Here is a 25,378-nt window from a genome sequence, read left to right as displayed (position 1 = left end):
TTTTGTGCATCAACTTTACAACAGGTAGTTATGTAGTATTTCAAAACCCTTATTTTAAAATTATTCTAAACAGACAATACTCTATTTGTGAATAAACAAGAAACAGGAATAAGCTAACTTTATTTTAAAAAGTTACATCAACAGCAGACTAGTTGGTAAAAGTTTGCTGATGCATGGCAAACCTCTTTTTAAAATATTAAAGTAGTATTAGAAAATTATGGGTTTACCCCTATAGTATATTAAATATCCCCATGGTCTTTATTTAATAATTTTCATTCAAGTATATTATTGTTAAAAAAATTATAATGACAGAAGAGAAGGAGGTTTCAAATGATTCCCAGGAGACCTCTTGCAGTTTCAATTTTTTTTTGTAAATCTGGCTAAAGTCAGCCAGGCAGTAATACATCTTTTTGTCATTGTCAACAAGAGTTAATTCAATAGTAGTGGGCTAGTTAACTTTGGACTCCAACTATTATTAAAAGTGGTAACTGGATTTTAGTGAAAAACAAATCTAGAAAATGAATGTGTATACCATTACCTTGTTGCTAGTTAACCATGTCATCTATATATTCATAATATATTTCACATTGTTTTGAAATAACAACTCTTCCCAACTAATAGAATCAGAAATGGGAAATGTCTGTTGTGGAAAGTTAGCTAAATAATTTTCTTTTCTTAGCTGGTTCTAGTACTTTGGAATGAATATGCAGATTTAGAAAAAAGGGTCAAATTATTTAAACTTCGGTTTCAATGTTCAGTTCGGTATTTCCATTGGTGTCAATTTGCAGATCACTTTTACAAACATCAACCATGCTTGCGCCCACTGTCAATTGCTGTGAAGCAACGTCGTTCTCAACATGCTTCGATATACCTAGAAAATATATAAAATTATTTAAGATAATAATGTGAATACTATTTCAAATATGATTATGAATTCATCATTTGTTTGCAAATCATACAGATTACTAATTTACACATTGTCAGTTTTCCATCATTCTGTTTGACATACTCATTAATATGACATACTAGAACAGAATAAAATATTTTTCCTTTTTTTTTTAAGCAGTAACTATGAAGTCAAGATTTTTACAGAGGTAGAGTTGAACGTCAGAAGGGAAATGGACTGATATGGAAAACATGCCTCTGTGTCATTCTGTGACCATGCTATCAATAAAAGATTTATTCAGTGGGAAATAGAGAGAGGCAACATCAACTCATTTTACAGAAGACTCTTGCAACAACTGTTAAGTCAAAATTTTCAAACCTATTACACACCCAGATATCTAAATTGCTTTAGGTAAAATTCTAATGATCAAAAGATGAGGAGTTATTTTTAAAAAAATGTCAACCTAATCCTCAATATTTAATTATAACTGGAATAACCTTTTCAAAAAAAATCTCCCTTTCACAATCCACACCAAACTAAGGAGCATTAGCACGTAAGCAAGTCTGCTGCCTTTTATGTTATTGTAATCAATTAGTAATCCAGAGGTTGAATTCAAGGTCATATTGTGGGCTAGAACTTAGAAAAGACTAAATTGCTATAGGGAGCAAGGTCTACTTGCTACTACCCCTTTTTTCCATAGATATAACTGCAAGCCCACACCATGTATATAATTTATATTGTTCTCAGATGATACAATACCGCATCCCAACATCATCTAAGTGTTTAGGTTTCGGTTCTCAAAAATGAACTAATCTCCAGTGGGCAGAAGAATTATATTAATCAAAATTATTTATCTGCAGAATTAACATGAACTAATTTCTAACACCTATTGAACAGACAACTCATTTAAAATGCTTGCATTCAAACTTCCACACACACAAGTTTACTTATGATAGCTGATAGTACGTTTGATTGGCACTAGTCTTCATGGAGGTTGGCTCTGTTGTAAATCCGTTCGTTAGGATCATGGCTTATAGACAGAAGCTAGGAGGTGATAGGTGGAAGTGAAAGAGCTGAAGGTAATAGAATCTGATAGAAACGGAAGATGGAGAGGACATTTGGGAATAGTAGGTGAGGAGAACCAGTGGGAGGAGTGTGTGCGTGAGGCCAGATGGAGATGGTGGAGAAGAGAGACATGGTGAGCAGGTGGATCTGGATGAGATTGAAAGTGGACAGAGAGGAAGCACTACAATAAATTCTCTAATTTCAGTTCATACCATCAGGTTGTAAATTAACTGGACAGAGTATGTGCTGTTCCAATGGTTTGCATTTAGCCTCATCTTGGTAGTGGAGGCAGAGGACAGGCGTGCAGGTGTGGGAAAGGGGAGGAGAATTAAATTGGCTGGCAAGCAGGATTTCCAAATAGTCACAACAAATGGAGCGCAAATCCTCATCAAAGTGGTCAGCCAGTCTGCGTCCGGTCTAGCCAATGTAGAGAAGCCACAGCAGGAGCATCAGATGGGGGATATGCACCACTTGGGAGGGCTGTTATGGCCCTAGATGGTGGTGAGGGAAGAGTGCCTGGGACAGAAGAGAAATGGATGTGGAGGGATGAGCAGACAGGGAGTCATGGAGAGAGTGGTCTGTATGGAGGGGAAGATGCGGTCATGCTGGGATTATGTCTGTGGTAGAAGGTCCGAAGAATGGTATGCTGGAATGTGTAGACTAGTGGGCTGGTAAGTGAGGACTTGCGGAACTCTGTTCCTTTTCTGCCTTCAGAAAATAGAGGAGATCCAAGTGAAGGTTCCATCAACAATAGTTGGGTTGCACCTGTTTTCTGAAAAAGGAAGACATCTTGTTTATCCTGGAATGGATAAGAACAGATGTGGCAAAGACAGAGCAAATGAGAAGGAATGACATCCATGTAAGTGATATTGGAGTATAAAAATATTATGGAGTATAAAACTTGTATCATTTGCTGTGTAACCAAAACTATGTAGTCAGTTTGCTATGCATGCACTCAATTTAGTAGAATGAAATCTTAGGAATGTAGAAGACAATGGTGTGTTAATGAGAGGTAGCTAAAAAGCTAAAGAAATGTATATTAGAACATTGCTCAGTTCTGAGTTTATTATTTGCTATGCATGTACCCAATTTGGTAGGAGACTGAAGTCTTAAAAATGTAGAAGACAATGGTATGTTAATGAGAGGTAGCTAAGAGATGTAGATTAGAACATGATTAAGCCAATTGATAGGAACAATAGGGACATGATGTACGTGTAATACGCAACTATAGATCGATTACATATGCTAATGCAACTGGACCAGGAGATTGCTATAAAAAATGCCGTGTCCGAGGATCGGTGGGCAATAAGCGACTAGCTCAATGACTGTCTCAGCTTTGATTTGCAAATTAAAGTTTAAACCCTTCTTGAAGAATCTTCTGCGTCTCCTGGTCATTTGTGAGGCACGAAAAACCACGACATAATTGGCGACCGTAACAGGACCAGATAGAGACCCGCGGAAAGGAAACGGCAGAATGGGAGCGCTTCCCAGTCCTCTAGGGACCCCCACAAGGCTAACAGAATTAAGGGTGCACCCAAACAAAAGATAAGCACTTTTGCGACAATTTGGACTAAGAATTCTGTTGGCTTTGGGAGGTCTTGGAGTCTCAGAAGTGTGGAACCACTGCCGAAGGGTCTCTCTGGTCCAAAGAATCTGGCAAAATTGGGGGTTAACAGGAGGCTCAGAGGATTGATCAAGAACACTGCAGTGAAGGTAAGTACAAATAAGTTAAGGTTAAGAAAAAGTCCACGTGGTGTTGGTAAATCCTCGTGGATACCGCCTTAAGAGATAAGGGTCTGAACGGGCGAGGTGATTAGAGTAGAAAATCCTCGTGGATACCGCCTTAAGAGATAAGGGTCTGAACGGGCAAGGTGCAAAGAGAAAGTTCTGTGGATACCGCTCTGAATAGAGGTCTGCACGGGCAGAACAGAATAGGAAACAAGGACAGTCCAATATATAGTTTAAAGCGCTGGTAGATAGACAATAGACTAGGCATAGAATTAGAGTAAGTTTAGTTAAGAAAAAGTCCATGTGGTATAGGAAGGAAAAGTCCACATGGTGTTAGAATTAGGGTGAATTTAGTGTAGAAAAAGTCCACGTGAATTTAGTGTAGAAAAGACTAGGCATAGAATTAGAGCAAGTAATATTATCCAGTAAACGAACTGGAATCTCCGAAATACCTTAAAAAGAGAGAATAACATGACAAGTAAAGGAACGGCAATAGAGATTCTGAGCAAAAAAATTCCCGTTAATTAATAATGAGATCACAAAAACTTCAGAAAAATGGGAAAAAAGGACCAATAACCTGGTCACAAAGTGGCCAAGAGAAGGAACGTTTGATGTAAGTTTGTGCAAAGAAATGGAGGGACTAATTAAAAATTACAAACCAAAAGATAAATCTAAGAAAAGAGCAAAAAAGAGAACGAGAAATGGAAGTGCTAAAACTCTTCAGAATGGAGGGAGAAAGGCTGAGGAGGACAGGTAGAATATTGATTACAAGCGAGGAAGACACTAAGGTGCTGGAGAAACAGCTTGTTAGAGAGAGAGAGAGAGAGAAGGGTACGGTGAGAAGTTGGCTTCGGCTCTGTACCCGGATGTGACAGAAACAGAAAAACCCCCTCCCTATAATGAGGAAGGAACCCCTAAGCAGTGCCCCCTGCTGACAGGAACAGTAAACATGCAGGGAGAAGTCCAAGTATGGGATAATGAGGAGGGAAAATAAACAATACGAGAAGGAAAAAGCGGCGATATGGAAGGAGATACAGGCAGAAAAGAAGATAGAACAGGTACAGAGAGAAATGGGAGAAGAGATTGAACGGATGAAATACTTGACAGCAAAAAGAATATGAGGAGTATCGGTTATACTATAGAAATAAACAGACTAGAAAAGAAGGTGACTCATTGGAGGAGCAAGAGTTAAGTGGAGAGAGAGAGGATGTGAGAATTTGTGGGGAAGAGGTAGGAGGCAGAAGCCTAGAAGAACAGAAGGAGGCGGTAGGGGAGGGAGTTGCGGAAGTAGAGAGAGAGCCAGATAAGTTACTGAGAGGGGGTTGCCAGAAGAGATGCAAAAAATACTCCAGGGGCCAACCAAGTATTGAATTAAGACAGAAAGGAAGGACTCCACAGGGAGACCGAGGGAAGAAAACCCCGGAGACATTTGTGTGGGAGGCAGTAAAGACATACCCTGAGACAGATGGGGAGTCAGGTGAGGAGGAGAGCCAGGGCAGTTGGGAAGAAGGAGGAAGAATGAAGCCATTGTTAGTAAAAGGATCAGGACAAGTGCAGTATATCCCTTGGGGATCCCAGGACCTAGAAGGGCTGAAAAACTCTCTGCCCAATCTACATGAAGGAGCAGGGAAATGGATTAGAGCCTTTGAAGAAGGAACAGCGGGACGACTATTGGCTATAGGAGATTTGAAGGCACTGTTGATGGGAACCTCCAAATTTAACGAACTAATGGAAATGGCTGGCATAGTAAACTCAAACGACCCAAGAACTGATGGAGATGGGTTTGACAGAGTGAGGCAGAGGGTATGGCAGGCCCTCAGAAAGCTTTATCCACCCAAAGTGGACCCCAAAGCCTTAAAAGGGGATCCACTGGGAGACACTGAAAACCCAGCAGCCTACGTAGAAAACCAGTTGAAAAGGTGGAGACTGGAGACTGAGCAAGAGGTGGAGAATAGCTTATTTATGACAATGTTCCGACAAAGCATTTTGGATGCAATGCCTCCACAAGTAAAATCCAAACTGGAGGAAGTGGTTGGGCTAACGTCAAAGACCCCACAAGAATTTAGAGACCACGCCATGCGGTTGAGAAATACCGGAAAGACAAACGAAGGTTGGCTGAGGAGCAGGAAGAGGTGCAAAGAAAGTTAATACAAATGCAGCTCGAAGAACTCAAAAAGAAGGAAAAAGAGAAAAGCAAAAAGATGCTGCCAGCAACCACCAGTCCGAGTACAGCCATTGAACTGGACAAAGCACTGCTATATGGGGGAACCGATCATACTGTAAGACAGGGGCTGGAAAATCCCATGCCAATAATTGTCTTTGAGGGAGCATTCCCACAAATGCCCTATCAGGAACAGACTAAATTCAAACAGCCCAGACAGGACTGGAAGTTCCAAGGAGGGAGACAGAGAAGCTATGGGCAAAGGGAACCAGTGAGGAAACAGGGGGAAAGAGAAGTAGAGATTGTGCTGGGAATGTAATCAGCCAGGTCACATGAAAAGAGATTGTCCGTTTACACTATGGCCTGTTATACACCAGCAAGAACTGATAAGAAGGGAACTAAAGTTTAGCCAAGGACCAGCCCCCACAGGCCCAAGTGGACCTGTGAACACCTATGCGAGGTATTGGGGGTGCCCTGAGAAGTTGAGTGGGAAGGGACATTACCCAATGATAACCAGGGAGGCAGATGAGGAACCCATTGTTCAGGTTATGTTAGAAGGGCAACTGACACCAATGATGATAGATACTGGAGCCACGTACACTTGCGTACAGCCACAGTATGCCCTTCACCTTCCCATGTCAGGAAAGTTTATTAAGACAGTAGGGTTCTCGGGAAAACACAGTTGACACACTGCACGGCTCCAGTGTGGTTGAGAATGGGAAATAAAGAAATTGTTTTGCCGGTGCTAGTATTTAAAGGAACTCCAAATAATTTGTTAGGCAGAGATGCCTTATTGAAACTGGAATTAAAATTAGAATGCACCAGAAATGGGCTGAGTGTGGAAAGAGCAGGGGCTCAATTGATAGTGCGAGAAGACGAGAAGGCTAATGTCCTTTGGATAGGAGACATCGCAGATCAGATTCAGGAAACCTGGGAGAAATGGAAAAAGGGCGTGCAGGCTATATTACTCAGGGCGGTAATGCCCAAATCTGAGCTACATTGTACAGTGATTTTTGACGAGACTCAGAACAGGGAGTTAGAGGAGAAATGGCACCTAGAGGCATGTACCCAGCAGCGCCTGGAAGGGGAGGCTGTGATAATTGGAAAGCAAGGGGCAGCTTTACAAGTTAAATGGAACACCTTTTTAGAAAAATGGTACAGGATGCCGGATACGCCCCACAAAACGTTATTGGGAAATAAGGGATATCAGTCAAAAGACTTAGGACCCTTAGTTAAGAGTGCTGAAACCATAACAGTGTGGAGGAAAATCACGCCAGGTGTGGATATCAGAAGACAACAATTGCATTAAAATAATGGTAAGTGTAGATATGGTGGAGACAGTGAGAGAGGTCAAAATAACTCCCCAACCACACCTGCCCTTGCTGGGAAAGGAAAGAGGCCAGCAGAAAGATAGAAGATTAGATGAGTTGCCGTCTATTCTGTGGTCACAGCATGACACGGACATAGGGAAAATAAGAACAGCGAGTCCGGTGGAAATAAGGCTGAAAAGGGGAGCAATTCCACCCCGGAGACCACAATACCCTCTAAGACCAGAAGCCGAAGAGGGAATAGCATCAACAGTGCAGGGGTTGCTTGAAATAGGAGTGCTTAAAAGAACAAACAGTCCATGCAATACCCCGTTGCTGCCGGTTTTAAAAGCAGATAAATCTAAGTGGAGATTGGTGCATGATTTGCGAGCGGTAAATGATGTGGTAGAGAGGACTGGCCAGTGGTAGTCCCCAACCCACACACGCTTTTGACTAATGTTCCACCAGAAGCAAGTTACTTTTCAGTGATTGATTTGTGTTCGGCTTTCTTCAGCATTCCTCTAGCCGATCAGTGTCAGTATTTGTTTGCATTTACTTACAGAGATGCTCAGTATACCTATACCAGAATGCCGCAAGGATTTAAACATTCACCACACGTTTTTAATCAGGTATTGAAGGCAGACCTAGAGGGTATGCCATTGGAAAGTACATTGTTACAGTATGTGGATGACCTGTTGATTTGCTCCCACAGCAAGGAACAGTGTGAGCAGGACACTATAACTCTGTTAGAGAAGCTAGCGCACAGAGGACATAAAAGTATCCAAAAAGAAACTGCAATTTTGCACGCAGCAAGTGGAATACTTTGGTAGGGTAATATCCAAGGGAGTGAAGGCGATAGCACCAGATCAGATTGAGGCAATAACTAAGGCCCCCAAACCTCAGTCTGTAGGGCAGATGATGACATTTTTGGGAATGGCAGGGTACAGCTCAGATTGGATAGGAGAATATGCAGAGATTGTGGCACCTTTGAGAAAGATAATGAAAGAAGCAGGACACACAAATTTGAAGAATGGCTTACAGTGGAATGGAGAGGCAGAGATAGCTTTCAATACTATTAAGCAGAAATTGCAGTCAACACCAGCATTAGCTTTGCCTGACTACAAGAAGGTTTTTAATTTGTATGTATCCAACCGACAGGAGGGTTACGTCACAGCGATTCTAACACAAGAGACAGGCACAGGAAAAGCAAAGCAGCCAATAGCATACTACAGTACGAGACTAGATGAGGTGGCTCAGGGGTATCCACCCTGTTATCAGGGATTGGCGGCGCTGTACTATGCATATGAAAAGGCATCATCTGTAACCCTGGGCTATCCTGTGACTCTGTACACACACCACAAAGTAGCAGAGTTGCTGGAAAGAGGGAAATTTGTGTTGACGCCAACTAGGATAGCAGCGTATCAGATGCTATTGACATTTCCAGATATAACTATACAGAGATGCACTACCAGTAATACGGCCGATTTTGTCCCTTTAGACTATGAAGCAGAACCCCATGATTGTGTAGGGAAGACGATGGCATTTGCCAAATTGAGAGCAGATTTACGGTCAGAACCTCTAGAGGATACAGATAAAAAGGTTCTGTTCGTAGATGGCTCTTGTTATAGGGACTATGATGGAAATCATGCAGGGTTCTCAGTCGTGCAGCAGGATCAGTCAAGCTATAAGATTATTAGGATGAAATCTTGTCCCCAACCGTGTTCCGCCCAACTAGCGGAAATCAAAGCCCTGACAGCTGCGTGTGAAATGATGGAAGGTTAGAAAGTAGACATCTATACTGATTCGGCATATGCTCATGGAGTATGCCATTTGTTCGGGGCAGTGTGGAAGCAGAGAGGTTTTAAAAAAGTAGCGGAGATCCCATACAACATTGTCAGCAAATTCTAGACTTAATAAAAGCCATAATGAAACCTAAAGCATTGGCTATAGTAAAATGCCAGGCACATAAAAAAGGAAACGATGTTATAACAAAGGGAAATCAAGCTGCGGACGAGGCAGCCAGAAAAGCGTCTGGGCGTACATCAGCTGTCATTGCCCCCCAAGTAAGCCTAACTCCAGAACCTGAGGGAGAGGACCTAATTGAAATACAAGGTAAGGCAACTTTGGCGGAACAGACAATGTGGAGAAAAAGGTGGGCCAAGCAGAACCCGGAAGGCTTGTGGATCACGGAAGACGGTTTGTTGGTAGCGCCCACCCCTCTCCTGATGATTCTGATTTCAGAAGCGCATGGGATGGACCATTGTGCAAGGGGGGAAGTGATAAAGAAAATAAAGAAGGATGGCTTTTGGTCACCTTATTTATAGGCTTCAGTGAACTTTGTCTTGTCACAGTGCGAGGTATGCGCACAGAATAATGTTCGAAAGGGAATTACAACCCCAATAGGCCACGTTCCTGTACCTGAAGGACCATTTAAACATCTAGTGATCGATTACGTAGACATGATAAAGACAGTGAGAGGGAAAAGATACATGCTGGTAGTAATTGATCGATTTAGCAGATGGGTGGAGGCGGTACCTTCAAAAGATCAAGCGGCAAAGACAGTGGTAAAATTTCTGACAAATGAAGTGATCCCAAGGTTTGGAATACCTACAGAAGTTAGCTCAGACAATGGTTCAGCTTTTATCCAGAAAGTGGTCAAACTGGTACTACAGGCGCTGAGGATTTGCAAAGATTCGGATGTGTATACCACTCTCAGTCACAGGGCATGGTAGAAAGAATTAATGGAACCCTAAAAGCCAGACTAAACAAAATTTGTGCAGACATTAAACTTAATTGGGTCGATGCTTTACAGTTAGCATTGATGAGTTACCACATGCAAACTAATCGAATAACATGCCTGGCACCGCATGCGATTGCTGCAGGCTGGGAAGCTATCATACCTGTGATAGGGGTAAGCAAAAATGTTGAATGGATAAACTATATATACTATAATCAACAGAGGTTCATCAGCTACACCGATTATGCACTGGAGGCCTTAGGGCAACAGCTAGATGCAACTAGCAGGATGGCGTGGCAAAACAGACAGGTACTGGATTGGCTTTTGGCAGAAAAAGGGGGTGTGTGTGTAATGTTTGGAGAACAATGCTGCACTTTCATACCGAACAATACTAGCCCAGAAGGATCATTTACTAAAGCAATGAATAAATTAAAGAATCTGCGGACGGAGGTCAAACAGAATGCAGGATTTGACCATCAGTTTTTTGATTGGTTAGAAAGTAGACTCAGAGGATGGGGAGCATGGCTGACTAAAAGCAAGCTTAGTGGAGAAAGAAACACCAAAAATGTATCGTTACAGCCTACAACACCTGCAGGATGAACAAGAGCAAAACGACAGTGTGGGAGTAGATTGTAAGGGCTTATGAGTCTTTTTCCCTGTCTCAGGTACAAAGGGACAGGTTTTTGGCTCAACGACCCAGGGTAGCAGGGAGAGAATACTTTGAGGTCTTGGCGCAGAAAATTATGGTTTACCCGAGATTTGGGAATAAATGCTTGAGTTTATTGAGGCTTTTGTGCGCGGACTCTTAGTCTTCTTTCTCTGTAGGGGGGATATATTGGAGTACAAAAATATTATGGAGTATAAAACTTGTATCATTTGCTGTGTAACCAAAACTGTAGTCAGTTTGCTATGCATGCACTCAATTTAGTAGAATGAAATCTTAGGAATGTAGAATGTTAATGAGAGGTAGCTAAAGAGCTAAAGAAATGTAGATAAGAACATTGCTCAGTTCTGAGTTTATTATTTGCTATGCATGTACCCAATTTGGTAGGAGACTGAAGTCTTAAAAATGTAGAAGACAATGGTATGTTAATGAGAGGTAGCTAAGAGATGTAGATTAGAACATGATTAAGCCAATTGATAGGAACAATAGGGACATGATGTACGTGTAATACGCAACTATAGATCGATTACATATGCTAATGCAACTGGACCAGGAGATTGCTATAAAAAATGCCCTGTCAGTGGGCAATCAGTGATTAGCTCAATGACTGTCTCAGCTTTGATTTGCAAATTAAAGTTTAAACCCTTCTTGAAGAATCTTCTGCGTCTCCTAGTCATTTGTGAGGCACTAAAAACCACAACAGTGACAGGGTGGGAGGAGGTGTAGCCAAGGTAGCTGTGGGAGTCAGAAGGTTTGTCGTAGATGTTGGTGGATTATGTATGTCCTGAGATTGTGTCAGAGGTCACAGAAGGGAAAAGAGGTGTTAGAGGTGGACCAAGTGAATTTGAGGGCAGAATAGGAGTTGGTGATCAAATTGATGGATTCTGCATGGATATAGGAAGTGGCAAATGTAGCAAAGGATGAGTTAGGGATTGTTCTGCTTAGGTTTGGAATACGGACTGCTCTAAGTAAACATGGAATAGGCAGTTATAACAAGGCCATGTAAACTTTTTGTTGTCAAAAAAGTGTTATGCTGTAAGTATTTTAAAACAATGTGGTCAAACTGGAGAACTGGATCCAATTCTTGGCACTACACTGTACAAAGGATATGTAGGTTTTGGAACGGCTATGTTAAATATTTAACAGAATGGTTCCACTACAGAAATGAGGAGTTTTGTGAACAGTTTGGAGAAACTAGTGTTTTTCACACTTACATCAATCAAGGCTAAGAAAACATTTGATGAAGATATTTAAAATCATAAAGAATTCAGATTAAATAAGGAAAAATTGCTTCCACTGGTTAAAAGAAATCAATAACTTGAATAAAAAATGATACAAAGAAACAAATATATTCAGCAATGACTGGTTAGGATTTGGAATACACTGTTGTGTATGTAGGCTGATGAATACTGAATCAAAAAGAAATATGTAAATAAAGAAAAATGTTGGCAGAAGTGCAGGGAAAATTCATTTTCAAAAGCAAACTTTTACATGCAAAATTTAACATCTTTCAACAAATAAAGTTATATTGTCATGTTTTCGTGTACCTTCTTGTTCAATACTATTCCGAATGTTATTAACATCCCAGTCTTCTCTACGTCTTCTGGTATTGCCCAAGAAGCAAAACAATCCAGGAAAACATGTATGCCTTCTTTTCTTTACACCTGTAGACAAAACACGATTTACTGATTTCAAAGTAAAATGTTTCTTTAAAATTTGTAGTTGTCCCCTTTGCTTTTTGTTCATAACACACACACAATGTCTTTATGGATAATAGGATAGAATAAATAATTTTCTCTAAAGATATTTAACATTTTTCTTCTTTCCCAACAAAATGTGGAGGACTAACAGCATCTGAGGCAGAAGTTATGTCTGGAAGTGGGAAAGAGAGAACCAGAGGTTGAAAGCCCGAGAACGGCATTGCCATCATTTAATCACTCTTCACAATGCTGTTTATGGACCAATAGACAGTATGTGTTGTGCCCTTTGCTGTTTCTTAGCTATTTTAGCCTAGCTGTTTTATCCTATTATTTATAATCAGTTCTCCCTGCAATTTACCCCTATATTTTTTTAAAATATAAAATATCCTAAAATATAAATCTCCCAATCTTGTATGATACTTAATCTCAGGAGAAACCCTATTGCCCTGGTGAAGTGGAACAGTTAAAGATACTTGACCTCAGTTCACTTCTTATATTTTAGAACATAAGAAAGTAAGATATAGGATCAGGAGTAGGCCATCTGGCCTGTTGAGCCTGTTCCATCATTCAATAAGATCATGGATGATCTGGCTTCTCTTGTATTCTGAGTTTATGAAATTTAGATATGTCTAGACTGAAATCACACAGTATCAGATTTCTGTCCTTTGAGTAAGGTTCATTGGTACAAGTATTGCTGTTTCCTGAATCCTTTATCACAAATATCAGGCCAAAGTTTTATTTGAGAGAGTGGTTTTGAGTTTTGAAGCTAGGGAAAATTGGAAAAGGGTGCTAATTTTTATCCATTTAATAAAGTTTGATTTCAATTAGCTAGGTCCAATTCATATACAGAAACAGGAATTCATGTAACAGTCCAACTGGAAGTCCAATTGATCCTTTCAAATCACTAGGTTCTGTTAGGAATCTGCTATTAATCATTAATGATAAGTAAGCAAAGAAGTAAAATCCAGAGACAGATGTTTGAATTTTCAGATTGCTGTGTATGTTCTTATTTGTTGTTTGTCTTCTGGGTTTCTGATGTAACACAGTGGTTCACTGAGTGATGTACCACTTCACAAAACCATTGCACCTTCAAAGTTAACGTAGAAGAAATTATAAGTGATTGAAACTGTATGGCCATTGCAGGAAAAAAAATTCTAGGTTGATTATATTTACTGAATAATACATTTCATAGAGGAAAGTTTTTTAAAAAGTGATTTTCTGGTGAAGGAAAATTTTAAAAGCTGCAAATGCCAGTTGTATGAAATAAAAACAAAATATTCCAAAAATAATGAGCAGGTCAGGAAACGTCTGTGAATGGATCCAAAGCTCTGAGGCAGTTAGAGAGTGAGTATATAGACAAACGAATGTGAAAAGGTGAGAAATGCAGGTCTGAAGAACAAACCCATCAGGTCAGGGAAAGCCAAAGGAGAGGGGGAGAAACAGGGCCAATATATCAGCAAAAGTCTGCCATTGAACATTAAAAATGGTGTTCAACCCAAGCTTTCTGAACAGTACCTCATTTCCTTTCAAGTGTACTGTAGCTTTCAACACTTAATATCAAATTCTGCATATTCAGGCAACTTAATACTCTCTATCTGTACTAGAAATGGCCATTGCTGTCTGATGGCCTCTGCAACCTAGCTCCATGGCCTCATCTTATCAGAGATTATTGACCTATCCATCCTTCACCTATTTTCTCTGCAATTTAAAACTAACTTGTTTTGTCACTCTCCCAGAGCTGACAAGGAGCTTTTTGATTTGAAACGTTTTACATGTATTTCTTACAACAAACATATTCTCATTATTTTCCATTTCATTTTCTAGTGACAGATTTACATTTCTTCAAGAATGCATCCAGTGCCCTAACATTCATAGAAAAGATTTGTGTAATCAGCTTTTCATGAATACATGTTCTTTTTGCAAATAATCAGTTTTTACATCATCTTGGGTTAAATGATTTGTTTAGAGGAATAAAATTAATGGAAGGTTTTGAATGGACAGATATGAAATTAGCAACCAGAAACTGTACAGCTTACACTTATAATAGGTTTTGATGTGAGAGGATGAACCTCCTATCATGTCCCTTCAATTTTAGTTGCTGAGTTATCAGAAGATAAATTAGAGGATCGAGAATTTAAGCAGAGTTCTGAACATTTCATCAAAGTTAATCAAGTCTCAAACACAAACATTAGCCAAGATACACACTAAAGTATGTGTGTGGATCTATTCGACCCACATAGATGAGTCATATGGATCATGCAAATGATATCATGACCCAGATGGCCAGAGTGATATGGTTCATGGCACAGATGACCCACGTGGTGCGGGCCACTAAAGATTCTTCTAAGGGAATTACTAAACTGACAAGTACCTATTCAACCTGTCAGGACTTCCATTGCTTGTAACCAAGGTGATGTTGAAAGACTGGTTATGTTTCTGAGGTTTTATAAAAAGATATTTAAGTAAACATGCAATCTAGTCACTATTTACTAGAGGATTTAAATCGTAATATTGTGTTCCTTGCAGAGCTATGATTTAGTAATAACAAAAGGCTTGCAGTACTAATGGCCATTCTTAGTGCATATAACTGTCGTAGTCATCATGAAAATCTAATTTCCTTGCAGTAAAATCTTTAAGCTCGAAGTAATCTTTCCTAGGCAGGTGTTTCTTTGCACTTTGATCAAATAACATCATCTTTGGTATAAACAAACACATTAATATACATTTATTTTTACAAACAAATCCACCAAAGTAAATATTAAGTCACACAATTTGTGTAAGTCCTATGCAACAACAATGCAGTTTTATAAAGTAAACACATTGCAAAGCATCTCAAGATACCTCACAATACAAATGGCAGATCCAACTTGAATACCTTTAGTGCACATGGTCAATTGATTTTAAATGGTGCTTTGAAGATAGAGAAATGTAGAAGTGGAAGGAGTTGTAGATTTTTGAACTTGAAGCACTGGTAAAATGGTGGGGTGCATAACAAGATCCAAGAATAGGCACATCACTAAGAATTGATAAGTGTATTTTTACCTGTCTCCTGTCCCCATTCTCCTTCCTTTATGGTTCTTTATTACTCTCATTTATTAGGGGCCCTACATGGCAAAACAATCTGTAGGACATAGATTATAACTCTGAAGATAAGGTTGTCTAAGATCTAGAAACAGGAATTATACTCAATCTGCAATAGAGATCCTAACATTATGAGGATTATCTTAATCTCCTCTCAGTCAAAACTCCTAACTCCAACTTCTTGCCAAAATCCTAACCAGCTGGCATCATGTAGGGTCATTCACTCAGTGAACCACATCAGAATTATTAGATTTCTTTTACGATCATCTTTATTCACAAGTCTAATGATTGAACACTGCTATTGATTCTTTCTACAGTTGGCCCTCCTTATTCGCAGGTTCCACATGCGCGGAATCAACCAATCGTGGATCGGAAAACCTGGAAGTTGAGCACGGTTCGTGTCACGTCTCGTTCGTTCGCTACTTGAGAGTGAGAGGAAGGAGTTTAAGGCTAATAAGGAATGGCTGGCTAGCTACGTAAAGCACTACAGCCTCAAGAACGTAAAGATCACGGAAGAATTGGGATTGGCTGATGCCGAGGCAGCATCAGCGTTCCCTGAAGAGCTATGATGGTTGTGTCTATACTGAACATGTAGAGACTTTTTCTCTTGTCATTATTCCCTAAACAATAAAGTATAACAACTATTTACATAGTATTGGGTATTATAAGTAATCTAGAGAGGATTTAATGTATACAAGAGGATGTGTGTAGGTTATATGCAAATACTACTCCATTTTATATAAGGGACTTGAGCATCTGCGTTTGTTAGTATCCACAGGGGGTCCTGGAAACAATCGCCCGAGGATAAGGAGGGCCGACTATATTTTTAATATGTTACGAAAGGTACTGGGTCAGTTTTTCTGTAAAACTAACTCAGATGCTAACAGTTTTTAAAGTGAGTTATGACAAGACTGAACAGTAACTTCAATATTGTTTTAAACTTTAGGAATAAAAGAATAAACAATGTCTTGCAATTCTGTAAAATAACAAAGCAGTAACATGGTCATTAACAAATTGGTCAATAATTGATTTAAAAAAAAACATATTTTAAGGATCTAAACAGTTATGTCAAAGAGCCAAGGGTTTTGTGGATGATCTGTAAAGGAGAATGGAAGAGATATAAAATGGGACTTCTATAGTTTAGACCATTGAGTCTACACTTTGAATCAGTTAAGATTGGATGAGGATCTAAGGAGGAATGGTAACCCTTGTTTACAACTCTTCTATTTGTTTTTATTCTACTTTACATTCTGGTTCAGTCCCTTACGTACATCCGTGACATTTCACGCACTTTTGTTCTTTTCAATACTTCAAGTTCCCTGGCCCCAATCGTCTCATTTACACTGTGGATATCCAGTCCTCATACACCTCTGCTCCCCATCAGGAGGGCCTTAAAGCTCTCTGCTTCTTTCTGGACAACAGACTCAAACAGTTCCCCTCTGCCACCCCTCTCCTCCGTCTGGCAGAATTGATTCTTACTCTCAATAATTTCTCCTTCAGCTCCTCCCATTTCCTCCACGTCAAAAGGTGTAGCAATGGGCACTCATATGGGTCTCAGCTATGCCTGCCTTTTTGTCAGCTGTGGGGAACTGTCTATGTTCCAAGCCTACAATGGTAATGCTCCCAAAGTCCTCCAATGCTATATCGACAACTGCATTGGTGCTTCTTCCTGCACCTATGCTGAGCTTGTCAACTTCATTCATATTGCTTCCCACCCTGCCCTCAAATTTATTCGGTCCATTTCTGACAGCTCCCTCCCCTTTCTTGATCCGTCTCCATCTCTGGAGACGGTCTATCTTCTGATATATTTTATAAACCCATGGATTCTCACAGCTCACATCTGGACCCTTCTCACCCTGTCATTTGTAAAAATGCCATCCCCTTTTCTCAGTTCCTGTGTCTCTACTGCATATGCTCAGTATGAGGCTTTTCATTCCATAACTAATGAGATGAAGGGCTTCCTTTCCTCCACCATCAATGCTGCCCTCATACCATCCTCCCACTGCCATACCAGGGATAAGGTTCCTCTTCTCACCACTAACCTCCGCATCCAGCACATAATTCTCCGTAACTTGTGCCATCGCCAACGGGATCCCCCCACTACTTCCTGCTTTCCACAGGAATCGCTCCCTATGCAACTCCCTTTTCCACTCATCCCTCCCCACTGAACTACCTCTTGGCACTTACCCTTGCAAGTGGAACAAGTGCCACTCCTGCCCCTACACCTCCTCCCTCACTACCATTCAGAGCCCCAAACTGTCCCTCCATGTGAGGCAAAACTTCACCTGCAGGTCTGTTGGGGTCATGTACTAAATCCAGTTCTCCAGGTGTGGCCTCCTGTATATCTGTGAGACCCAACAGGTTGGAAGCTGCTTCACCAAGCACCTACAGAAAAAGTGAGATCTCCCTTGAGCCACCCATTTCAATTCCACTTCCATTCCCATTCCGATATGTCAGTCCATGGCTTCCTCTAATGCCACGATGAGGTCACACTCAGGGTGGAGGAGCAACACCTTATATCCGAATGGGTAGCCTGCAACCTGATGGCATGAACACTGATTTTTGCTACTTCTGGTAACTGCCCCCCTCCCTTCAACATTCCCTTTACCCTCTCTCAGCCATCTCCTTACCTGCCCATCACCTCCCTCTGGTACTACCCCCCCCCTTCTTCCATGTTCTATTCTCTCCTGTCAGAATAACCCTTCTCCAGCCCTTTATCTTTTTCACCAATCAACATCCCAACTCTTCACTTCACCCCCTTCCCCCTCCCAGTTTCACCCATCACCTGCCACATTGTACTTCTCCATCCCTCCCCCCCCCCCCCCCACCTTCTTACTCTGACTTCTCCCCTTCCTTTCCAGTCCTGAAGAAGGGCCTTGGCCTGAAAATGGTGACTGTTTACTCTCTTCCATCGACGCTGCCTGACTTGCAGAGCTTCTCCAGCATTTTGTGTGTGTTTCTTTGGATCTCCAGCATCTCCAAGTCTGAATGCTTGAAACCACAGTGAGCAAAACAGCTCTGAATTGTCTTACTGCATATTTCTTGCCATCTACCACAGACAAAAAAAAATCACTGCTCTTTGAACACAAATACAGCAATTGATGCTATTTAAAACTAACAGCAATACAAATGCATGCACCTGACACTAGTTAGAAACTGTTTGGCAACAACCCAATTAAGTGACATAGTTTCCCAAATAAACAAAGGGAATCCTGGTTATTTTCTCAATTAGTTGTTGTTAAGCATTGCCCCAATTAATCAGAATCCACTGTACTACACTGAGATTCATTTTCTTGAAGGCATTTACAGGAAAATAAAGAAATACAATAGAATCCAATAGAATAGAATACAATAAAAAGGATGGTTATGGGGTAGTGTGGGTTTAGTACTTTTTTTTTAAGGATTATATGGGTCAGCACAACATGGAGGGCTGAAGGGCCTGTACTGTGCTGTAGTGTTCTATGATTCTATGGAATCCATGAAAATCTGCAAAGACTGACAAACAACCGACATGCAAAAGACAAATTGTACATATACAAAACATTTCAGTCCGAAACCCTGTATTTGTCCTGATGCAAGGTTTCAACCCACAGTATCAACATTTCCTTTCAAGATGTTACTAGACCCACTGAGTTCCTCTAGCACCTTTCTTGTTGCTGTTCCAGACACAGAAATTTAAAAAAACTTAAACAAAAAGACACTGGTCTGGATTATGCCGGTAACTCCAATGTTCCCTCTAATTTGTATTTTAAAACAGCTGCAAGATCCAACCATTGCTCTGAGCAGGAACTTGTTTTTCAACCCAGCCTGAAAACTGCACGGCACTTTAATAAAACATTATATAAAGAAAAATTCCAGCTGCGTGTCTACAAAGGCCATGTGCATGGGAGCATTTCAGTTACTCCCCGGGCACGCACCCGCACAGCTTAGAGGGAACAGTGTCACCAAACAATATTTCCATACAACCAAGACAGCAAATTTCACCAGGGTTACTTGAAACAGAAATAACAGTCAAACATGCCCCATGGAAAGAATTTACTACTTTTCTTATCTAATTCCTTAGTCAAATATAGCGAAAGGTACTGATATTTATGTCATAGAACCACAGAATAGCGTTGTACTGCAGAGAAACAACCCTTTCACCCACCATGTCCATGATGAACATTTATACTAACTCCAGCGGCAGGCATCTGGTCTGCAATCTGCAAAGCCTCACTGTAGTTAACTAAATTTGATATAAAATTTAGTTGTCAGAACAGACAGATCAACCAATAGGCAACATTTCCTACTCCATGGATGTTATTTAAGCAGCTGAATAATTTCAGTATTTTATGGTTTTGTTTCAAATTTCCAACAGATAACAGTATTTTACTTTTATATAAAGTGTTGGCGCGTGGCCAAGTGGTTAAGGCATCAGTCTAGTGACCTGAAGGTCGCTAGTTTGAGCCTCAGCTGAGGCAGCATGTTGTGTCCTTGAGCAAGACACTTAACCACACATTGCTCTGCGACGTCACCAGTGCAGAGCTATATTGGCTTTTGCCCTTCTCTTGGACAACATCAGTGGCGTGGAAAGGGGAGACATTCAGCATGGGCAACTGCCGGTCTCCCATACAATCCTGCCCAGGCCTGCGCCCTGGAAACTTTCCAAGGCGCAAATCCATGGTCTCTCGAGACTAATAGATGCCTATTATTATTAAATTGTTCTTATTCTGGTATGGTCTCCCTTAATCAGTGTGATAATGTCTTAATTAGAAATGTCCGTAACACATTGACAGTTGAGTAGATTCACTTCTTCAATTTCAGTTACAATTCTATTATCTTTATTGTCTCTCAATTCAATCTTTATTTTGCTCCCTTTATTACATACTGTTTTTAAAAGGTCTTCAAACTAATTCTACAGTGTTTATTGCTGATAATTTGATATTTAAACCACTGTGTTGATTAAACAACACAAAATTCTGTGCTGATTGAATATCTTGGTGACATGAACTGTCATACAAGAGAAATCAAAATTAAGGAAGTGAAATTCTAAACTGTTCATTTTCTCTTCAGAGTAAATGAGTGTATACAATGAATTCTAGAAGAACCTATGGTTTAAGAAGGTTACATTTCTTCCTGCTTTTATTGGTCATGTATTCACAATTATTTGGGTTAGTCAAACAATTATTGGGAAGATTGATTAAATATATTATTTCTCAATACAAATACAATCATAGAAACCCTAACACCTAAAGGCCATTCAATCCATTGGTGTCTGTCTTCAGCAAAGAGAAACCTGATCCCACCTTTCACCACAAGGACACAGCCTTGCAGTTTACAGCTCTTCAAGTAAGTACACATCCAAGTAATGATTGGATGTTCTGAGGGTTATTAACTGTCCCCAGATTTACAGATAAGTTCCAGACTTCTACGACCCTCACAGGGAAAAAGTATTATCTTCATCATCCCTTTTAATTCTAATTATTTTAAATCTATCTCACTCAGATTTACCTCTAAAGGAAATGGGTCCTTATTTACTTTATCCAGGACCTTCATAAGAAAGTAGGGAATAGGAGCAAGACTAAGCCAATTGGTGTTTTGAGCCTGCTCTGCCCATCATCTAGATCATGGCTGATCTCTTTCCTCAGTGCCACTTTTCTGCCCAGTCCCCATATCCCATGATCACCTTAATAGAAGTAACAATCTGTTTTGAATGAATTAAATGACCAAGCCCTTATGACCCTTCAGGATAAGAAATTCACTAAAGAAACTTATCATCTTAGTTCTAAACGACGTCCCTAGGTTGTTGCAGGGTTCAAACCCAAACAGTTCACTCATCAGAAATGTGACCATGAACCAAGTTCCCACATTGCATAAGATGCCTGCATACATGTAGCAGTTGGAAAATCCATCCTGCCAATTGGATTTTACATAAGTTGGGTGTTCGTAGACTGGATGGGACCTCTTCCTCATTCTGAGAATTAGAATCAGGTTTATTATCACAGACATATATCTCTGTTGTTTTGTGGCAGCAAGACAGTGCAAATATCACAAGTTACACATACATGTATACCACAAATAAATATTGATGCAAGACTTTGTTGCAACACCACTTAAGCAGGTGACCTGTCTCACTCCTTGTCATCAGCTGAGATTCTGCCAACAACAGTGAGGTGGTGTTCATGGACTGTTCTGTATGATAAAAATGTTCCTAAAAATTGTGAGTGGTTCTTTAAGCTCTTGCACCTCCTCACCATGAGAAGAGGGCATGTCCTGGAAGGTGAGGGTCCTGAATGATGTACGCCACCTTCCAGAAGATGTCCTCAATGGTGAGGGCGATAATTCCCAAGATGAATCTGGCTGAATTTACAACCTTCTGCAGCTTCTTTCAATCCTGTACACTGGTGCCTCCATACCAGGGAATGATGTAAACAGTCAGAATGCCCTCCAAGCTGTACTTCTGCAGAAATTTGCCAGTCTTTGGTTACATACCAAATTTCCTCAGACTCCTTATGAAGCATAGACATTGTAGTGCCTTTTTCTTAATTGCATCAATGTGTTTGGCTCAGGATAGATGCTCTGAGATGTTGACACCCAGGATCTTGAAGCCACTCACTCTTTCCTCTGCTGACCCCTCGATGAGGACCGGTGTGTCTTCCCCTTCCTGAAGTCCACGATCAATTCCTTAGTCTTACTGACGTTTGCGAAGCTTTTGTTGCAACATCGGGTGTTGAAATGTTATATCTCACTCCTCATCACCATCTGAGGTTTTGCCAACAGTAATGTAATCTGTGAAGTTATAGACTGTGTTTGAGCTGTGCCCATCCACACAGCCATGAGTACAGAGAGAGTAGACCAGTGGCTGAGTACATATCCTTGAGGTGCGCCTGTGTTGTCAGCAAGATGTATTACCAATCCTCACTGACTGTTATCTCTTAATGAGGAAGTCAATGATTGTAACACTCTATTCCAAATTCTCGTCTGAAGAAACACCTCTCACATTAAGCTGGTCAAAGCCCTGGTAGAATCTTCTAAATTCCTGTGAGAATTCTTTCAAAACTGTGGAGAATACAGACCTATTCAATCTCTCTACATTGGTTCCAGGGAGGCTGAGTTTCCACATCAGTCGAATTTTCACTAACAGGTGAGGAGTTCTGTCTCTTTACTGAAGAAATAGATAAGGAGACCACACGTAATTGCCGTCACTTTATTTTAGACACCTGAATTAAGTTTTCCTTCAACCTCCCTGTTCCACAGAAAACAACTGCAGCTTATCGAACCCTTCCTCATAGCTACGAGTTATTAGATCTATCAACTTTTTTTGTGTACAATGAATTCAGGGACACAATTTCCTTTTGGAAAAAAACATGATAAATTACAATGCCATAATATGCGGAATTCTATTATGTCAATAATTAGCTCAATACCTTCTGTGAAGCGCGGTAAAGCTCGGAGGGTAACACAGATGGTCTTTTTCAGTTCTATCATAGAAGCTGGCTCGCTGGAGATGAAGGGAAGAGCCTGCACGCACTCGGCAGGGTGCCTGTGGAAAACTGTTCGCAAGTAATACTCTACGAGGCGGACTGCAATGTTTAGGTCCCCACTGCCAGCATCAGCGTGCACCACCCCGATGAGCGCGGGTAGATCTTCCCAGGAACTGGACCTTTGCCGAACATCTTTCAGGAGTTCTTGGATCACGAGGTCGTTTTGCTTGTCACTGATAAAATCTTGATGGAAAAGGAAGATAATTAACCGGGCTTTGATACGTCTCTGCTCCTTACTCCCATTAACCACGTGTGTCACTTTAGCGGAAGAATCAATTAAGGATTCAAACTCCCATTCTTTGTCAGCCTCGGACTTCTGCTCCTTACATTGCGGTTCGATCATTTGATGGTTGCTTTTCGTGTCCGAAATTCTGCTGCAAACTTTCCCCGGTAGTGAAAACATGTTATTTACAAACTGAAACATTAGGTCCCTGTTATCGCACACCTCCCCGATCAGGAAGATGTTCTCTCTACCTCCGATAGTCTTGACTACCTCCTGGAACTCCCTCTCGGTCCACTCTGCATCCGTGCCCATTGCCACACTTTCCAGCTTATCGCTGTCCCGACTGCCGGCTTCGCCTCGAACGCCAGCTGCCTGGCCATTGGTCACTTCACAAGGGGCGGGGCCCTTACTGGTTTGTGATGTCACAGTCGCTAGGAAATCACACCCCCTCATTTCACCCAACAGCTGCCCGCCGCATCGTCCAACACGGACGTGGGAACGGCGGTGGCTCGCCTGGGGGTCGGAACCTCCCGGAGCAACGCAAGCCATCAAGTTTACCCAAAGAAGATAGACAATGACATTTTTTTGACCTGGTGGGTTAGAATCAGAATCAGGTTTAATATCACCGGCAGATGCCGTGAAATTTGTTTAACTTTTGCAGCAGCGGTGCATGATAAATAGAGGGAAAATATTAACAGTATATATACGTATATTAAATAGTTAAAATAAATAGTTGCAAAACAAGTAAGAACTAGTGAGGTGGTGTTGTAGGTCTTCGCAAATAAAATGACTTGAGACGTTTTATATTTCAGAAAAAAATACTATAGCAACTCCAGAAAGCTGAACACGAAACGCGGTTAAAATACTTTATGTAAATCACGTCGGACCCGCCTCTTAAAGTGACCCCAACTCGATGTTAGTGGTTGTGAATTCTGTTAAGTTTCCACCAATTATATTACCCGATACAGCCGGCAGGGTCGGCATTGTGAGCCTGTGAAGAGCTTGGACAGGTCGCCGGCGGCTTGTCCACAGATGTGAGCCGTGTCGTGACGGCAGGGGGATAGTAACGGAATCTTCCAAAGCTTTATTTTACACATCTCCATATGCCCTGTTTAAGGTAATCTGCCATAACACGTTCAGGTTTACTCCCCTATGATAAAAGTCTTTTCTCTCCGTTACAAAACGTGAAACTAAGGGAATGCTGGTGTGCATCATGGCGGAATGTAGGTCAACAGAACCCAAGAATGCCATGATGGGAAGTAGAATAGGTGCACAGAAATTGAGGAGGGGGGCATGCTGTTGAGAGGCTGACCAGACAGTCACAGTGTGAGGAATGAAATCACCTGGCACTCATTACAACTGCCCGTATACCAACTCAGCTGCGGATGACTGCAGGCCCTCTTTTGGAGCTGTTCTGAGCCCCAGCAGGACCCACGCGAGACGATCATGCCAAAATAATGCATCAGGCCATCCTTTAAGGACTGGTGAAACCACTAGCATAGGCCATTGGACTGTGGTGATAAGCCATGGTGTAATCTGGCCGAACACTAAGGTTCTGAGCTGTCACCGCCCAGAGGTCTGATATGAATTGGGGATCACAGTCAGAGGAAATATCACATGGGTTTACAGCTGTCATCAAGGCTAGAGGGACAACCCCTGGCCACCTGGTACGGTCCACCATAATAAAGAGGTGCGTGAAACTGCGGGAGGGGGATGGGAACTAACAAGGTCCACATTGACATCGTCAAACCAACACTTGGACCTCAAGAGGTACCTGAACATTATGGTTCAGTTTTGCCTGCTGGCATTCTGCACAGGCTGCAGTCCAGTCACACACTAAGGCCGTGCCACACAAACTTTAGTTTGCCCTATTTCTGTGAGGACTTCCAACCTGGATGCGAGAGGCTGCATATGGAATTAAAAACAGTCCGTCTACAGTTTGCGGGCACTGTAGGGCAAGGGTGACTGGTTGAGACATCGCAGAGGACAGAAACCCAAGCTCCCCCAAACTTAATGTCAGCCAACTGGGGGCCCATGACTGCTGCCTGGTAAGCCTGTACCCCTGGGTCAGTAACTTGGTCGGCTGCCATGCCAACATAATCAACCCCCACATGTATGCCCACAATGGCTGGCTGAGAGGGGCAATCAGCCACGGTATTGTATATCCTCTTGATGTTGTATATCAGTTGTAAATTCTGATACTTTGGCCAACATGTACACAAGGAGGTTTGTAGCCAACAAATGCTGTGAAATGGTGACCCTCTGGAAGAAAATGAAAATGGCGGACAGCCAGATTGAGACCA

General features: G+C 41.3%; 1 protein-coding gene across 1 annotated transcript; it reads right to left on the bottom strand.

Annotated features, from left to right (window-relative positions):
* Positions 1 to 14: 14 nt before the first annotated feature.
* On the bottom strand, positions 15 to 23,441 carry LOC132377972 (uncharacterized). Its single transcript, XM_059944532.1, has 3 exons — positions 22,736 to 23,441; positions 12,096 to 12,212; positions 15 to 871 (listed from the first exon to the last, which is right to left on the bottom strand). Exons 1-3 carry the CDS (start codon positions 23,385 to 23,387, stop codon positions 735 to 737), a joined length of 906 nt encoding a protein of 301 aa, XP_059800515.1. The 5' UTR covers positions 23,388 to 23,441; the 3' UTR covers positions 15 to 734.
* Positions 23,442 to 25,378: the final 1,937 nt, after the last annotated feature.

This window comes from Hypanus sabinus, chromosome 2, assembly GCF_030144855.1.
Source record: "Hypanus sabinus isolate sHypSab1 chromosome 2, sHypSab1.hap1, whole genome shotgun sequence".
Taxonomy (NCBI): Eukaryota; Metazoa; Chordata; class Chondrichthyes; order Myliobatiformes; family Dasyatidae; genus Hypanus; species Hypanus sabinus.
This window is presented reverse-complemented; position numbering and strand designations above follow the sequence as displayed.

What these genes read in the sequence shown, in the direction of transcription:
- LOC132377972 (XM_059944532.1), bottom strand. Translation starts at nt 23,387, where the DNA reads ATGGGCACGGATGCAGAGTGGACCGAGAGGGAGTTCCAGGAGGTAGTC. An exon ending in TTTACCGCGCTTCACAGAAG is followed by an intron (nt 12,213 to 22,735) that starts GTATTGAGCTAA and finishes TTTTGTCTACAG; the next exon opens with GTGTAAAGAAAAGAAGGCAT. An exon ending in GAATAGTATTGAACAAGAAG is followed by an intron (nt 872 to 12,095) that starts GTACACGAAAAC and finishes TATATTTTCTAG; the next exon opens with GTATATCGAAGCATGTTGAG.